The sequence below is a fragment of the Apus apus genome, chromosome 21 (assembly GCF_020740795.1).
Source record: "Apus apus isolate bApuApu2 chromosome 21, bApuApu2.pri.cur, whole genome shotgun sequence".
NCBI lineage: Eukaryota > Metazoa > Chordata > Aves > Apodiformes > Apodidae > Apus > Apus apus.
This window is the reverse complement of record NC_067302.1, coordinates 4,933,744-4,946,757: the sequence shown is the minus strand read 5'-3', so window position 1 is coordinate 4,946,757 and position 13,014 is coordinate 4,933,744. Positions and strand designations below refer to the sequence as shown.

Sequence of the window (13,014 nt, the reverse complement as noted above, 5' to 3'; positions counted from 1 at the left end):
CACTCCTGACACAAGCTGATGGGCTGGACGTACCTTCTGCCCACAAGGGCCCAAAACTTCCCCAGGTACCCTCAACAGCTGCTCCTGGTGACCAAGGATGGCCAGGATCCTCCCAGCTCACCCTCTCAAGACCTTCAGCAGTGCCTGGAGCAAAGGTTACATCTGCTAATCTCTCCAGTCCATCCCCATCGATGGCACTGGTGTGAGATCCATCACCTAGAAACCTCCTAAGCCACTCTGCTACCGTATGTCTGTGTCTCAGTCGCTGATGGTCATCAGAAAAGATAATGAATTGCTCAACACCCATGGCAAGTTTTCAGCCGAATGTTGACCCTGGTGTAGGAATTCTCCTCCTTCGGTTTGGGATTTTACCAGCAGAGGGCAGGCCGGGATTGCAGACCCGCGGGAGGGGAGAGCATTTTTCACCTTGGGCAGGCAACAGCAGAACTGAGATAAGGAACATTTTTCATGCAGAGGAATTTAGGAGAGCTGGCTGCTAGAGCACCTGCTGCACAGCAGACCTCCCGCAGCCCGGAGGTGGCCTTGTCCCCTCCAAGAAGCAAGCAAAGGCTCCTTCATCAGGACCCTGTGTCCTTCCAGCCTCGCTGGCTGGGCTGGTGTGGGACAGGGTGTTTAACACAACCATGTGCCCACACCTTCCCATGGGCCTCTTCCTTGTGCTTCTTTTGCCTGAAGAACAAGGATGAAGAGAGTACACCAGGAGTTTGGGGATTTCCCCTACAGGGTAGATCAAAAGTTCTCAGGATGTGTTACAGAGGACGTTTAGGCTAAAGAAAAGCCAAGGGGAAAACAATGAAGACCCAGGCTACTGCTCTAATCACAGTCTTGCTGTGGGCAGAAAACCCCACAGGCCTGAACTGATGCCCTCCCACCCGCTCTGGCTTGATCTGCAGGGATCAGGAAGTGGGTTTTTTTCCACTGTCTCTGTTTTGTTTTCCCACTGTCGCCCACGGGGCTGGTTTGTGTGCCTGCCTCCCACAGGGGGTGATTTGGTTCCTCTCCCTGGTGCCCAGGCCACACCAGGGCACTGAGCTCCCACCACGGCCTCCAGCCAGGTCGGGGCAGCCCAGGCACCAGCAGGACAACCCCTCATCAATAGCCCTATTATTGCTCCTGAAGTTTCCCTCCACTTCCAGACGGATGCTGTGTTACTCCATCACAGCTGCAGTTGCTCCCTTCCAGCAATTCCCAACACAGCACTCAAGGCAGGGATTTATTGGCGGTTTTGAAAGGCATTTTGGAGCGAGGAGGAGTTATGGGAAAGGAAGTTGAATTCCCACCATTCCCCAGAAAATTCTCCCAGCATCTTTCACGAGCAGGAATCATTTATTGGTCCTTTTCCCCAGAACAGAGACAAGCTCTCAGCTGTGGCTCTTTGTTTATTCCAAAGTGTTTCCCGACAGCAAGAAGCAGCAGGGGTTATTCTGGTCCTGCTTGCAAAGGGTCAGGAGACCGAGGCGAGCCCTCAGAGTCTGGCTGCAAAGCTCTGCTGGACCCTGTTTGTTCCCTGACATTTTTGTGGACGCTGGTAGCTAAATGAAATGGTTTGTTCTCATGCCATGGATGTCCTGCCAGTCTCAGGGCAAGCCTTGCTGACTGTCTGCCTGATTTTGACTCGCCTGGTGGTTTACAAAGTAAAAAGTCATGGGACCAGAGGTTACCAGGAAGGGCAGCTATAAAACAACCAGCAGGGATGTTACTTTACAAGCTACATCTTACCCGTTTTGAGGCTTTTCAGGAATAAAAGCTCACCTGCTGCAAAACTAGCAGTTGTCCAAGCAGGCTGGACAAGCAGAACAGATTCACATTAACGCTACATTCCACAGCCAGGACAGGGGTTCAAAAGACTTTATTTGACACCTTTGCTGGATGTCACAGCTTGTGAATCTAACAGCTCTGCACAGTGTCAAGTGAGGCCGGGCTACTTGCTGTGAGCTCTAGCGTGCTGACCAGCTGCAGAACAACCAGGGGCCATGAGGACCCCCTCTGACTTGATTAAAAGGGAAGATGGTGTTCCTGGCTGATCGTGGCACTTGGGGACAAGGGTGAGGAGAAGTAGCGAAGGCATTTCTGCATGTTAAGTGCCATGACGTTCATCAAAACAACCGGAAGGGACTCGCTTCCAAAACAGCATCAGATACATACGTGGAGATGCAGATGGCAGATAGGATCTGTAGGGATGCAAACACCAGCTCATCCACACGGTCTAACCAGCTGCGCCTTTGACCTGAGGCATGGGAAGAGCCTCTCCCATTCAAGGGAAATCTTCTCCCTCTTTTTTACCTTTCTTTGCACTGACCTTTCCACACTTTTTTCCTGTCACAGTGCTGCAGAGGTGGGCAAGACTCCTTGGGGTGGGCATGCAACTGGGTCCAGGCTATTCTGCATGTGTATCCCAGTAAGTCAAGGCACAGATGCAGGGAGCAGGGGTTGTTCAGACGAGGGGGAGCCCTGGGAGACCCTGCCTTGGCCACCGTGGGGGTTAGGGACGTGGCACAGGAGCAGGGGGGCTCAAGAGCTTCAGATTTCTGTTCCTTTCTGCCCAGAGAAGAGAGGAGGACAGTGGAGAAGCAGAGGCCTATCTGCTGTGGCAGTTATCTAGGAACACATAGGCCAAGGCAGAAGAGGCTTTTGGGAACCAGGACAAGTGCAGATCCAGAGCTTGCCAAGGTCTGCGGTGAGACCTCAGTGGTTTTTGGTCCCAGCCCAGGGAGAGGGATGAGCAACGTGAGACCAAAACATGGTGCTGAAGAAAGAAACCAGAGACATTGTGGGAGGAGAGGGTGAGGGATGCAGGGCTAAGACAGAACAAGGGAGGCACTTCAATTGCAGGCTGGTCTGACCCATTTGCCCCCTTTGCAGGCACGACTGTTCAGCAGGGGATGGAGGAGACGGCTCCAGCAGGGAGACTGGCAGAAGGAAAGGCCTTTTCTTCTCACTCTGGCTGTCAGAGCCTTCCCCTCCATGACAGACATCCCTTTGAAATCCTCTGTCTGGCCTCTTCACACCTCGGTGTGGAGCAGGGGCTGCAGAAATCCCCCTCCACCCAGGCAGCCCGGCCAGCTGCTCCAGCAGGGTTTGTGCAGGGACCCGGCACAGGCCCCGCGGACACGGCAGGACTTCAGCTGGGCTGTGGGAACCAGCTCTGCTGAGCTGTTGCCTCATTCCACCTTAAGGGCACAGAAGTGGGTAAAGCTGGTAATGCAGCGAGGAAAGCAGGGGGATTAGCAGGCAGCCAGTTTGCTGAGGGAGCTGGGGGGGCTCTAGCCTGCCTTGCCGGGTGCCAGCAGTGCTGGGGAGGGGGGCAAGCTGGATCCATTCCCACCACACCAAAATTCAGTGCTGCAGCTTGGGAACACATCACAGGGAACCAGCATCAGCAGGTCTCTGTCTGGCAGCTCTTGAGTCCCCAAGGAAATAAGTCAGTATTTCAAGACTGGCTGTTTTCCAAAGGAGAGCGATGCTGGGCTCCGCAGAGGGGTTTGCTGGAGGAGGGGCAGGGTTGGGATCTGCGTGTGCCCCCTCCCTCGTAGCCAGAAGGGTCTGGGGTATGGCCACGTGCAGACAAGTGCATCAAATTGGATGTGATTTATGTTTGCAGGCATCACGGGGGAGAGGACGTGTGATGGTGGGCAAGGAGGGCGGCGCGAGGAGGAGGGAAGAGTGAGGAGAATTTTCTTGATGGATCCTTGGCTTCTGCAAAGCAGGAAAGATGCCTTTTCAGCTGAGTTTGTTCTTAGGCCTGCGGGCAACGAGTGCTGAAGAATTCCTGTCTCCGAAGGGGAGGGAAGGGTCAAAAAGCCCCGATTTCAGTCGCCCAGGAGCGGCAGATCCTGGATGTCCCAACCCTGATCCCGGGTCCCTGCGCGGCAGCGCCCAAGGCGGGAGGTGCCGTGTAAGCCGGAGGAACAGGGACACCGGCTGCGGCTGGTGAGAAGAGGAACGTGGTGATCTGGCTGCTCTTGGATGAACCTTCCCTCAAGACCCCCGCTGGTGACGGCATCCTGGGCACGGCTGCCACGGCTGCAGAGGAGCCTGCGCCTCGGGCCCTCCGGCTGGAAGAGCCCATCCTGCTGGCCAGGAAGCTCCGGCGGGACGGCAGCATGTCGCTGGGAACGCGGCGGAGTGGGGCTGGCCTGACAGCAGGGCTTGGGTAAGCCAGGGAAGATGCAGTCAAAACAACCGGAGCTGGAGCAGCCTCCCTCCGGGGGATCTGCACGGGGCCGGCAGCGCTGTGGAGGAAGGACCACGGCCACGTCTGGATGGGCAGGAGGGAAGTGGCCACAGGCGAAGGCTCCATTTCAGCCACGTAATTATTCAGGTGGGAGAGGAGTCGCAGCCGGATGGGGTCAGCAGCATTTTGGCCCTCGAGGATGCCCAGGTACCTGACAACTTCAGTGAGACATTCGCGGAAGCCAATACTCCTGTAATCCACAGCCAGAGCTCGAGCATCTAAGAAGCCTGTAAGGAGAGGACAGGGGTGACAGGAAGTCCCTGCAGAGCTCAGGAATGTGCTTGGATTTCACTACCCTCTCTAACGCACTGTGTATTTCACTTGAGGCACTTTGCTGCCGTGTGATATTCCTGAAGCAGATTCCTGAAGCCAAGTGGGTGTCCAAAAGGACTGGATGTTTGCGTGCATGGGAACAGCATCTGCAGTTATCTCACTGGGATAAAACTGCCAGGTCATGAAGCCACTTACTCCAGTGTGGGAGATGAGTAAGAGGTTTCATTAACCATGCTCAGGAAGGATTTTTTCCTACTGGACTCTGTCAGTTTTCACTGTTGGAGACACGACTGTGGACCAGGTGGGAACTGGGTCCCTCTCTTTGCAAAATGGACCATCCCCAAGCTTGCAGAGCAAGGGGACACTGTGTCTCCTCAATCCACAGCTGAACACCATTGTCATCTGCCTGGTCCCAATCTTTAGATTTCATTTAAACTGATGTCTGCCTCAAGGACACAGGGCAGTGGCAGAACCAAAACCGTTGAGCCGAGAAAGCTCAAAGCCACAAAAATCAACAAGATAAAATGCAACTGACAGCTGATTTTTAGGCTTCTGCTCCCTCCTTGCAGCTTCATGAGACAAGAAGCAATAAAGCAGAGAATGTCACAGCACAGCGACTCACTGGACCACTTTGCTTGACGGGGTCTCGTGACAATACAGCCCTTTGTTGCAGTGCAGTCAAACTGAATATCTAAACAAATGTTCCAGACCAAGTTACAGCTCTGAACCAAAGCCTGGATGCCAGCAATGTCCCCAGCAAGCCAAAAATGGGTGGTAAGCAAGCCAGAGGCTTCTTTACTGGAGCTGTGATCTCCATCCTGTTAACTGGAACAGGACAGAGGGTCTGTACTGAGGTCTCAGTACAAATAAGACCTTTGTTGAATCTTGCACAGGGCTCCCTCTCTCTTCTTATAACAACCAAGAAACCAAAAAAAAAAAAAAAAAAAAAGAACAGAAAGGAAAAAAAAAAAGGCCTTGTTTATTTGCAGAGTCCCCAAGCAGAATTCAGCCTCTGCAGGAAATGTATCCCAGGGACGAGGTAAAGGGTTTAATATAGGTTTTTTTTTCTGGAAGGAGGCTCCATTTCTGAGCAGGATTCAGCACGTCTCTGCCTGGGCAGCTCTTAGCAGGGTGTGTGACAGCAGCAGTGGTGCTGTCCCTCTGGGTTCTTGGGACTTGCTGTCCCACATATCCCCCAGTCTTCCAAATGTATCCATGGGATGCTGACCCATATGTTAGACAGAAGAAAAACAACAAGGCAGGAAACGTCCCTCTGCCCTCCCTCAAAAATCTCTCCCTTGGGAAGCAGGCAGAGCAGTGTTCATTTTGGTGCTGGCTGGTGTCAGCAAGGCACACCAGCACCAGGATACTGCTGGTTCATGAGGCTGATGGGGAATTTTCCTTCCAGGTTTTCCACCTCCACCTCACCCATATGCTTACAGGAGCAGTTCTTACCTGTTCCTCCAGTGGCGTGAAGCATTTTTAAATGATCCACTGTCATCTGTAGAATTTCTGCCTTCTCCAGCTTGGAAGAGCCCTATGTGTGTTGGGAGCAGGAGGAAAAAGAGCAGTTCATCATTTAATGGTCTAGAGTTTTGTGCCTCACAGGAGCTGGGCTTTTCCCAACGACCTTCTCCTCAAAACCTTCCTGAGGCCCAGGAGTGCTCAGGTGGGAACAGGGCATCCATCCAGGGCTCTGGTTTTTACATTAAGTGAGTAGAAAAGGGAGCTCCTTCCCAAGATCCCCCCAGTGCAAATTGAAAAATCCCCATTTTTGTGCATCTTCGTATCTAGAAAACACTTTATGGATTGAATTTATCCTCCCTAGGGCTCCTGAATATGTATTAATATTGTTTTACCACCCAGTTTCACCACCTACTTACTCCCTGAAGTGATGGTGATAAGAAAGACAGAGCAACGCTCCAGACTCGGTCATTCCGAGGCCTCTACCCTCACGCTGCTGAACTGCAGCCTGCGCAGGAGGAGGGCTGGGAACGGGGGTGGGACACAGCCCGCATGGGAAGAGGGGTTGGGAAGCAGGGACACACAGACCTGCTTCTCGAAGGCGGTGGGCACCAGGCGCCGCAGCTCGGAGAGGCTGCTGTTGATACGGTCCCGGCGCCGCTTCTCAATGATCTGTGGGAGATTTCCAAGGGAGGAGAAGAATCCACAGTCATTTTATGGCAACAGTTCATGGGTTTCAAGCCCTTGTTTACAGCCGTGGCAGGTTGAGAGAGGCACTTTGAAGGGGGCCATACAAGTAAATGTTTTGGGTGCAAAAGCTGAGCAAAAGAAGCATTAATGGACTGGTGTGATAAGCCCAGGTGAGATTGCTTTTCTCCACCCTTATCCCCACACCCCTTTCTGCCAGATTTGAGGCCAGACCTCTGCAAAAAAACCTTCCAGTTGGCTGCAGGGAGAGTTCTGCAGGGAATGGTGTGAAGTGGATTTTGCACTGTGTCCCCATGATAAGGATGTGCCCACGGCCCCTCTCCACACACAGGGGATGTCCTGGGGAGCCCTGGCACACAGCTGCAACCCGCCTGACCCCTCCAGGAAGATACAGCACAACCACCCTGGTCAACACAAATGAGACTCACCCCTCTCCGCTTCTTCCTGGCTTGGATCTGAGAGGTTGTAGTGGGAGACACAGACCTGGAAACATGGCTGGAAAGGAAGAAGAGGGAATGGTTTCTTGCTGGAGAGAAACTTCTGTTGCACATATGCTTTACACACGTCTGCCATCTGCTGAATAATGTCTTCTGTGGTTCCCATCTCATTTTTACCCACAACACAGAGCTCAGGAATTGGGGACAGGGAGCCAAGCAGAGACATGAATCCCACTCTCTCCCAGCCTGTGACAAATTCCTGCGCCAAACTGCCCATCCTCTACCAGCCTCACATCTCCTTTGATCTCAGCCTATGCTGGCATCTCCAGAGGGCTGGAAAAGCAGCGATCCGAACTCTTGGAGTCGTGGCCTGTTGGTTTTTTTTCCTCCATGTGCAAACCTCCGGGCTCTCGTGTCTGAGCCTGCCCCCTCTGCAGGGCTTTGCCCCTGGGAGCTGCAAGCGTGGCTCCCAGCTCCCACTCAGGGCGGCAGCACAGGGCTGGCTGCTCCTCGGGGTGAGGCTGATGGGTTTCTGAGGGCTTCCTGGAGGCTCACTTCACAAACCACGGGTTTTGGAGTGGGCTGTGATATTCTGAATGCACGGACACCCTGAACCAGAGAAGGGCCAAGATCCAGGCAGGGGGAACATCTGGCAGGAGGTGACAGAGCAGGGACCCTGCCTGCTGCCAGGCAGAGCCGGGGACAGGGGGCACAAGGGGACAGGCTAAGAAGAAAGGTCCCACAAACCATCCTGTCCCTGACAGGTAAGGCTAAAGACACCAAAGGTCAGCACTAGACAGGCATAGGGAGGCAAAGTTCAATCCCTATGGAGTTGAAGTCTCTGCAAGGACAGATAACCAGGCATGGGAAACTCCCTGGAGCAAAACCCCTCTGCTGGGGGAGGCAGGTTGGGCCACCTTCCACCTCCCTGGAGTGGGGGATCTCCCTCTGGAAAGCAGGACTGGCTTGGGGCTGTTCCTGTGCCTTAGGAAACCAGGCATAAGGATGGTAACATGCAGGAAAGACAGAGCTCTGCAGCCCAGCCAGCACCATGCTCCAGAGGGACACGGAGACCACCTGAGACCTACAAACCTGGAAAAGGGCAATTTGGGTTCACCCTGTCAAATCAAAACATTTTTTCAGCTCAACAGGGCGTTTTAATAGCAGGCTATTAAAGAGATTTCTGCAGAGACAGTGCTGTCTGCACGGCAAGCCAAAAAACTAGACCAAACTCAGCCCATTCAAAATACATTTTGTCAGGTCCAAGTGAGGAGCTTTCAGAAGTGGTTTTTCCACAAGCAAACAAAATAACACGTTCTTCTACCGACGGCTCTGCTCATCTCCATACAGGTTCCCTATTTGAATGTCTGCTGGGTGGGCTTTCTCTGGGCATAGGTGCTGGCTGGCTTTGCAAGCAGGAACACGTGTGGCCAATATACATAAATGCACAGAGAATGAGCACGTATGATGTGAAAACGGGGGCACTGGGGTGTGATCCGTGCAGGGGGTGGGCACTGGATTTGCCTGGCAGGGCCAGAATGTGGAGCACACACCCCAGGAGCCTCCAAGAGTGAATTCTGAAGAGCTGCAGAGCTGTCCGAACGTGTCGCTCTTTGTGAGCCACAGCTCCAGATGTGGATGTAAAGACCCAGCTTACTGCAAAATACTTTTTTTTTTTAATATGTTTGACAGATTCGAACCACATAAAAGGCACCATAACTATCTTCTCTGATGATTAAAATTTCTGCCTTGCTCTTTCCTCGATTTTATAATTCGCAGCATAACTTGGGCTGCTTTTTTTGTGTGTGTTTTTTTTTTTTTTCAAAACAATAACAGAAAACAAAACCAAACCAAGCAGTATCTTGCACTTCTGCAGTGACCCCAGAGTCTAAACTTGCTACACGCACTGAACCGAGCCTCACACCCGGCGTGACTCATCCCAGCTCCACAGGGAAACTGGTTTGCCCAAACCACGCGACCGATGGGTAATGGGCTGGGAAGCCCAGCCAGCCAGCCCAGCTGCCTCCCTCTGCCCTCATCACTCCACCTCACTCTCTGCCTGGAAGTGTTTCATTTTGCCCATGTCCCATGTGGGACCGCGTTACTTGGGGTGGGAACTTGTCAGGGCAGGACCAGCTCTGTTGGCAGGTTTGCATGGCATGAGCAGTGATATACAGGTATACAAATACCACCAGATCACAGCACTGCCCAGTCCTGCGACTGGCTTGACAAGACAAACATATTAGCAGCACCAGACAGAGATGAAAAATTCATAGTTACTGCTCTCTGAAATAAAACATTATGGCAATTCCTCTCTTTTCACCCACTGGGGCAGTACAGACTGAGCAGGCTGTGCTGGTACAAAGAGGTGGGATGTATTTCACCTGTGGCGGGAAGGTAGGTTAAATATGGGTGTACTTGGAAGCTCTGTGAGGGGCTGAGGAATTTGTGCAGGACATCATGTGTCAGACGTGCCCAACTCTGCCTGTGACTGTATCAGTGAGAAGCAGACTCATTGATTTAGTCCCATGAGAAGCTGAGCTTGGCACAGGGCAGGGCGACTTCTCCACTCAGGACCCCAAGCAGCAAAAGGGAATTCATTCCTCTGGGGCCTCGCTGGACTCAGAGGGAAGGGAACACTTGGCTAATGGAACAAGAGTTCAAAGCAGCTGATTTTGGGGCAAAAACAAATAGCAGAGCCCTTCCTTCATCTCCAGCACCGTCTGCAGGCTCAGAGCCCGAGCATGCCCTGGATGGCTGACACAGGCTGGGGATGTCCTTTGCCAGCAGAGCCCCAGCCCCGGGGACAGAGGTGTGAAACCCGAGGACATAGCTGAGGAACCACACAGGAGTCCTGACCTCACTGTTTCACCCAGCATCAAAGCCCCGGAGCCGAAACAGCAGCTCAGCAGTGATGGGATGGAGCGGTACTGGAGGTTGCATCCCGAGAACGGGGTCGGCTGCCCACCCTGCTCGGGCTCCCTCTTTCACACAGATCAAAGCCCCAGCTGGTGCATGACAAATGCATCGGCAGAGCAGAAGCGTTTCTCATGCAAAACCTCCTGGTTTCTTCCACATTCCCTGGGAGTCCTGGGATCCCTGGGAGTGCAGCGGCAGGCAGGCAGCTGCCGGGTGCCTTTGCTGGGGGGGACACTGCCCTGTCCCGGGGTGCAGAGACCTGCGAGCACCGGGCTCCCGCTAAGGAGGAGCAGAGCTGCCCTTCTCCCCAGCGGGCAGGAGAAGGCAATTGCGCCGGTTTTAACGAGGCATTTTCTGGGGTGCAATTAGCTCTTCACACGGCTTTAATCCCTGTATTACGGACTGGGGCTCCTCGCCGGGTCCTAACACCAGCAGCAGCCCACACTTGCACACCGGAGTGACCCAGCCCGAGGGGTTAATTAGCGAGGAGCCAGGTGAATCCCGAGGAGCCCGGTGTTCCTCCGTCCCATGCCCCGACGAGCTCGCAGGGAACTGCGCCGTGCCCGCTGCCGGGGACCCCCCTCCAGCCTGGGCACCAGGAACCCCCAAACCGCCATGGGACGGGTCCGTCCTCACCTGTACTCGTCCTCCCGGCCCACGTCGATGGTGCCATCCGACTCGGTGTCGGAGGAGCTCTCCTCGCACAGCCGCTTCATCCTCGCTGCCGGTGCCGGGCGGCCGCGTCCCCGCGGGGGCCCTGGGGGAGAATCCGGTGGGGTGGGCTCGGCTCGGTTGCCCCACGCCTGGTCCCCGGAGGCCACCGCTGTCCCTTCCCCACCGTCCTCGGGGAAGTGCTGTCGGTGTCCGGGCTGCCCGGCGGAGCTGGCCCCAGTGCCTGCCTGCACGGCTCCTCCCCTGCCCGCGCTCTGCCTTTCACACCCCCGGCTTCTCCCTTCGCTCTCCTCCCAGCACGTCCCCAACCTCCCTGGTTAATGGGTTAATGAGACATCTCCCGGGAGTGACGGATTACGCGGCCGCGCCGGCGCTCCCAGGTTCCCAGGCCTCCCCCTCCCAACCCTCCCCCCCCCCGCCCCCCCCCCCCTCCGCCTCCTCCCGCTCGCTGGTCGAAATCCCAAGTCTTCCTGTAAAAGGAACAGTCTGTGTGAACCGTCTCATGCCCCCCCCAACCCCCACCTCTTCTCCCCACGGCCCCCCTTCCACCCGCTGCACATTGGCCTCAGCCCCAGTTTAAAGGGACCAGTGACCTCACTGGCAACAGAAAACCGTGGGAAAGAGATGGGACTGATAAAGCCTTGAGTTGTTTCAGGGAAAAATCAACATCCAGCCCCACACGCACACACATGTCTGCCCGGCTCCGCGCGGCGCAGGCACTTTTTTGGAGCCTTATGATTCAGATGGAAACCAGCTTCCTTGAAACGCGGCGCTGGTTTTGAGGCCGCCGCTCAAAGGGCCCTCGCCTGGGATTGATCAGTGGCCACGGGCGAGGGCCGGGAGGGCAGCGATGGCCCCGCGCTCCGAAGCGTCGGGATGGGTTCAGCACCCCGGCACCCTGCCTGCCCGTGTCCCACCGGGAATCCGGCTCCCTGCTCCCCCGTGTCCCACCGGGAACCTGGCTCCCTGCCCCCCCGTGTCCCACCGGGAACCCGGCTCCCTGCCCCCCCGTGTCCCCCCGGGAACTTGGCTCCCTGCTCCCCCGTGTCCCACCGGGAACCCGGCTCCCTGCCCCCCCCGTGTCCCACCGGGAACCCGGCACCCTGCCTGCCTGTGTCCCACCGGGAATCCGGCTCCCTGCCCCCCGTGTCCCACCGGGAATCCGGCTCCCTGCTCCCCCGTGTCCCCCCGGGAACCCGGCTCCCTGCCACCCTCCTTTGGAGCATCTTCCAGTGCCAGCTCATGGCACTGCCAGGGCATTTGAGACCTACCCTGTAAAACAAACCCCACCAAAGCCCAATTTTAGGTTTTTCCCGGCGCTAGGATGAAAGGCTGTTTTCTTGTCTCATTCCGTAGTGCTGGACACTTTGACCCGCAGCCCGGGATCTAGGGAGCATCTCGCTTTCCCTGAGCTTGCGGGAAGGAGGTAGGAGGCTGCTGTTCAGAGCCCCGCGCTGCTCAAATCCCCCGAGGCAGAAAGAAAAAAAAAATGTGTGTGTGGGAGAGAGAGAGGAGAGGAGGGAGACAGCTGAAGTAGGGAGGTTCGCAGTACAAAAATCGTGCCTTTCACTTTGAATAAAAAATAAAAAATAATCAGAGCTGAGATCTGGCAACACGTGGGTTTCCCAAAGCCCTTGGCAAGGACCGTGGTGGTGATAACAGCCCGTCGCCACTCGGGCCAGCCAAGCCACCCCACCAGCCTTGTCCCGTGGGAGGAGACACCCAACTGCGTGGTCGGGTGCTCCAAATCTGCCTCAGCCATCTCTGCCAGCTCACCCGTGCTGCACCCGCCTCCCCCGGGGTGTCTGTGATCCCCCAGCACCTCGGGAGCTGCTCCTGTAAAAGCCAAACACCAGCCCTGTGTCCCTCACCCATGCACACAGGGGCTGAGCACGGCTCGACCCCCCCACCCCACTTGTCACCATTTCTTGAAGCTCAACCACCCTGTTCTCCCAGAGTAAAACAACCTGAACTAGCCACCCTGTGTTGGAGTGGAAAGCTGATTCTCAGAAGCGTTTGTAAACCCCCCCTCAAAAAAAGGAGAATAAAATAAGAATAAAATATTTGCTTTAGGTTATAGCACTTTGTTTCTAGAATCTTGATGTTTTGATTTAATCTTCAGTATAAAAACTGGTCAAGAAACCAAGCTGTTATTAGCTTATATTTAAAAAATAAAAGTTACTTTGAATCAGAATTAGAAATGTGTTATTTTTGCAGTTTTGAGACCCACTCCTCCTCCCTTTCCAAAGTGATTTCAGTTCAAAATACATACATCTCCAAGCTAAA

General features: G+C 54.8%; 1 protein-coding gene across 1 annotated transcript; it reads right to left on the bottom strand.

Moving 5' to 3' along the window:
* Nucleotides 1-1,123: 1,123 nt before the first annotated feature.
* HEYL (hes related family bHLH transcription factor with YRPW motif like) lies at nucleotides 1,124-11,113 on the bottom strand. Its single transcript, XM_051638232.1, has 5 exons — nucleotides 10,693-11,113; nucleotides 7,129-7,195; nucleotides 6,581-6,664; nucleotides 5,984-6,065; nucleotides 1,124-4,482 (listed from the first exon to the last, which is right to left on the bottom strand). Exons 1-5 carry the CDS (start codon nucleotides 10,770-10,772, stop codon nucleotides 3,815-3,817), a joined length of 981 nt encoding a protein of 326 aa, XP_051494192.1. The 5' UTR covers nucleotides 10,773-11,113; the 3' UTR covers nucleotides 1,124-3,814.
* Between the last annotated feature and the right edge of the window lie 1,901 nt (nucleotides 11,114-13,014).

Excerpts from the sequence above, each read along its gene's own strand:
- HEYL (XM_051638232.1), bottom strand. The coding sequence starts at position 10,772 with ATGAAGCGGCTGTGCGAGGAGAGCTCCTCCGACACCGAGTCGGATGGC. Across the intron at positions 6,665-7,128 it reads CCAGGAAGAAGCGGAGAGGG|ATCATTGAGAAGCGGCGCCG; the intron begins GTGAGTCTCATT and ends AATCTCCCACAG. Across the intron at positions 4,483-5,983 it reads TCACGCCACTGGAGGAACAG|GCTTCTTAGATGCTCGAGCT; the intron begins GTAAGAACTGCT and ends CTCTCCTTACAG.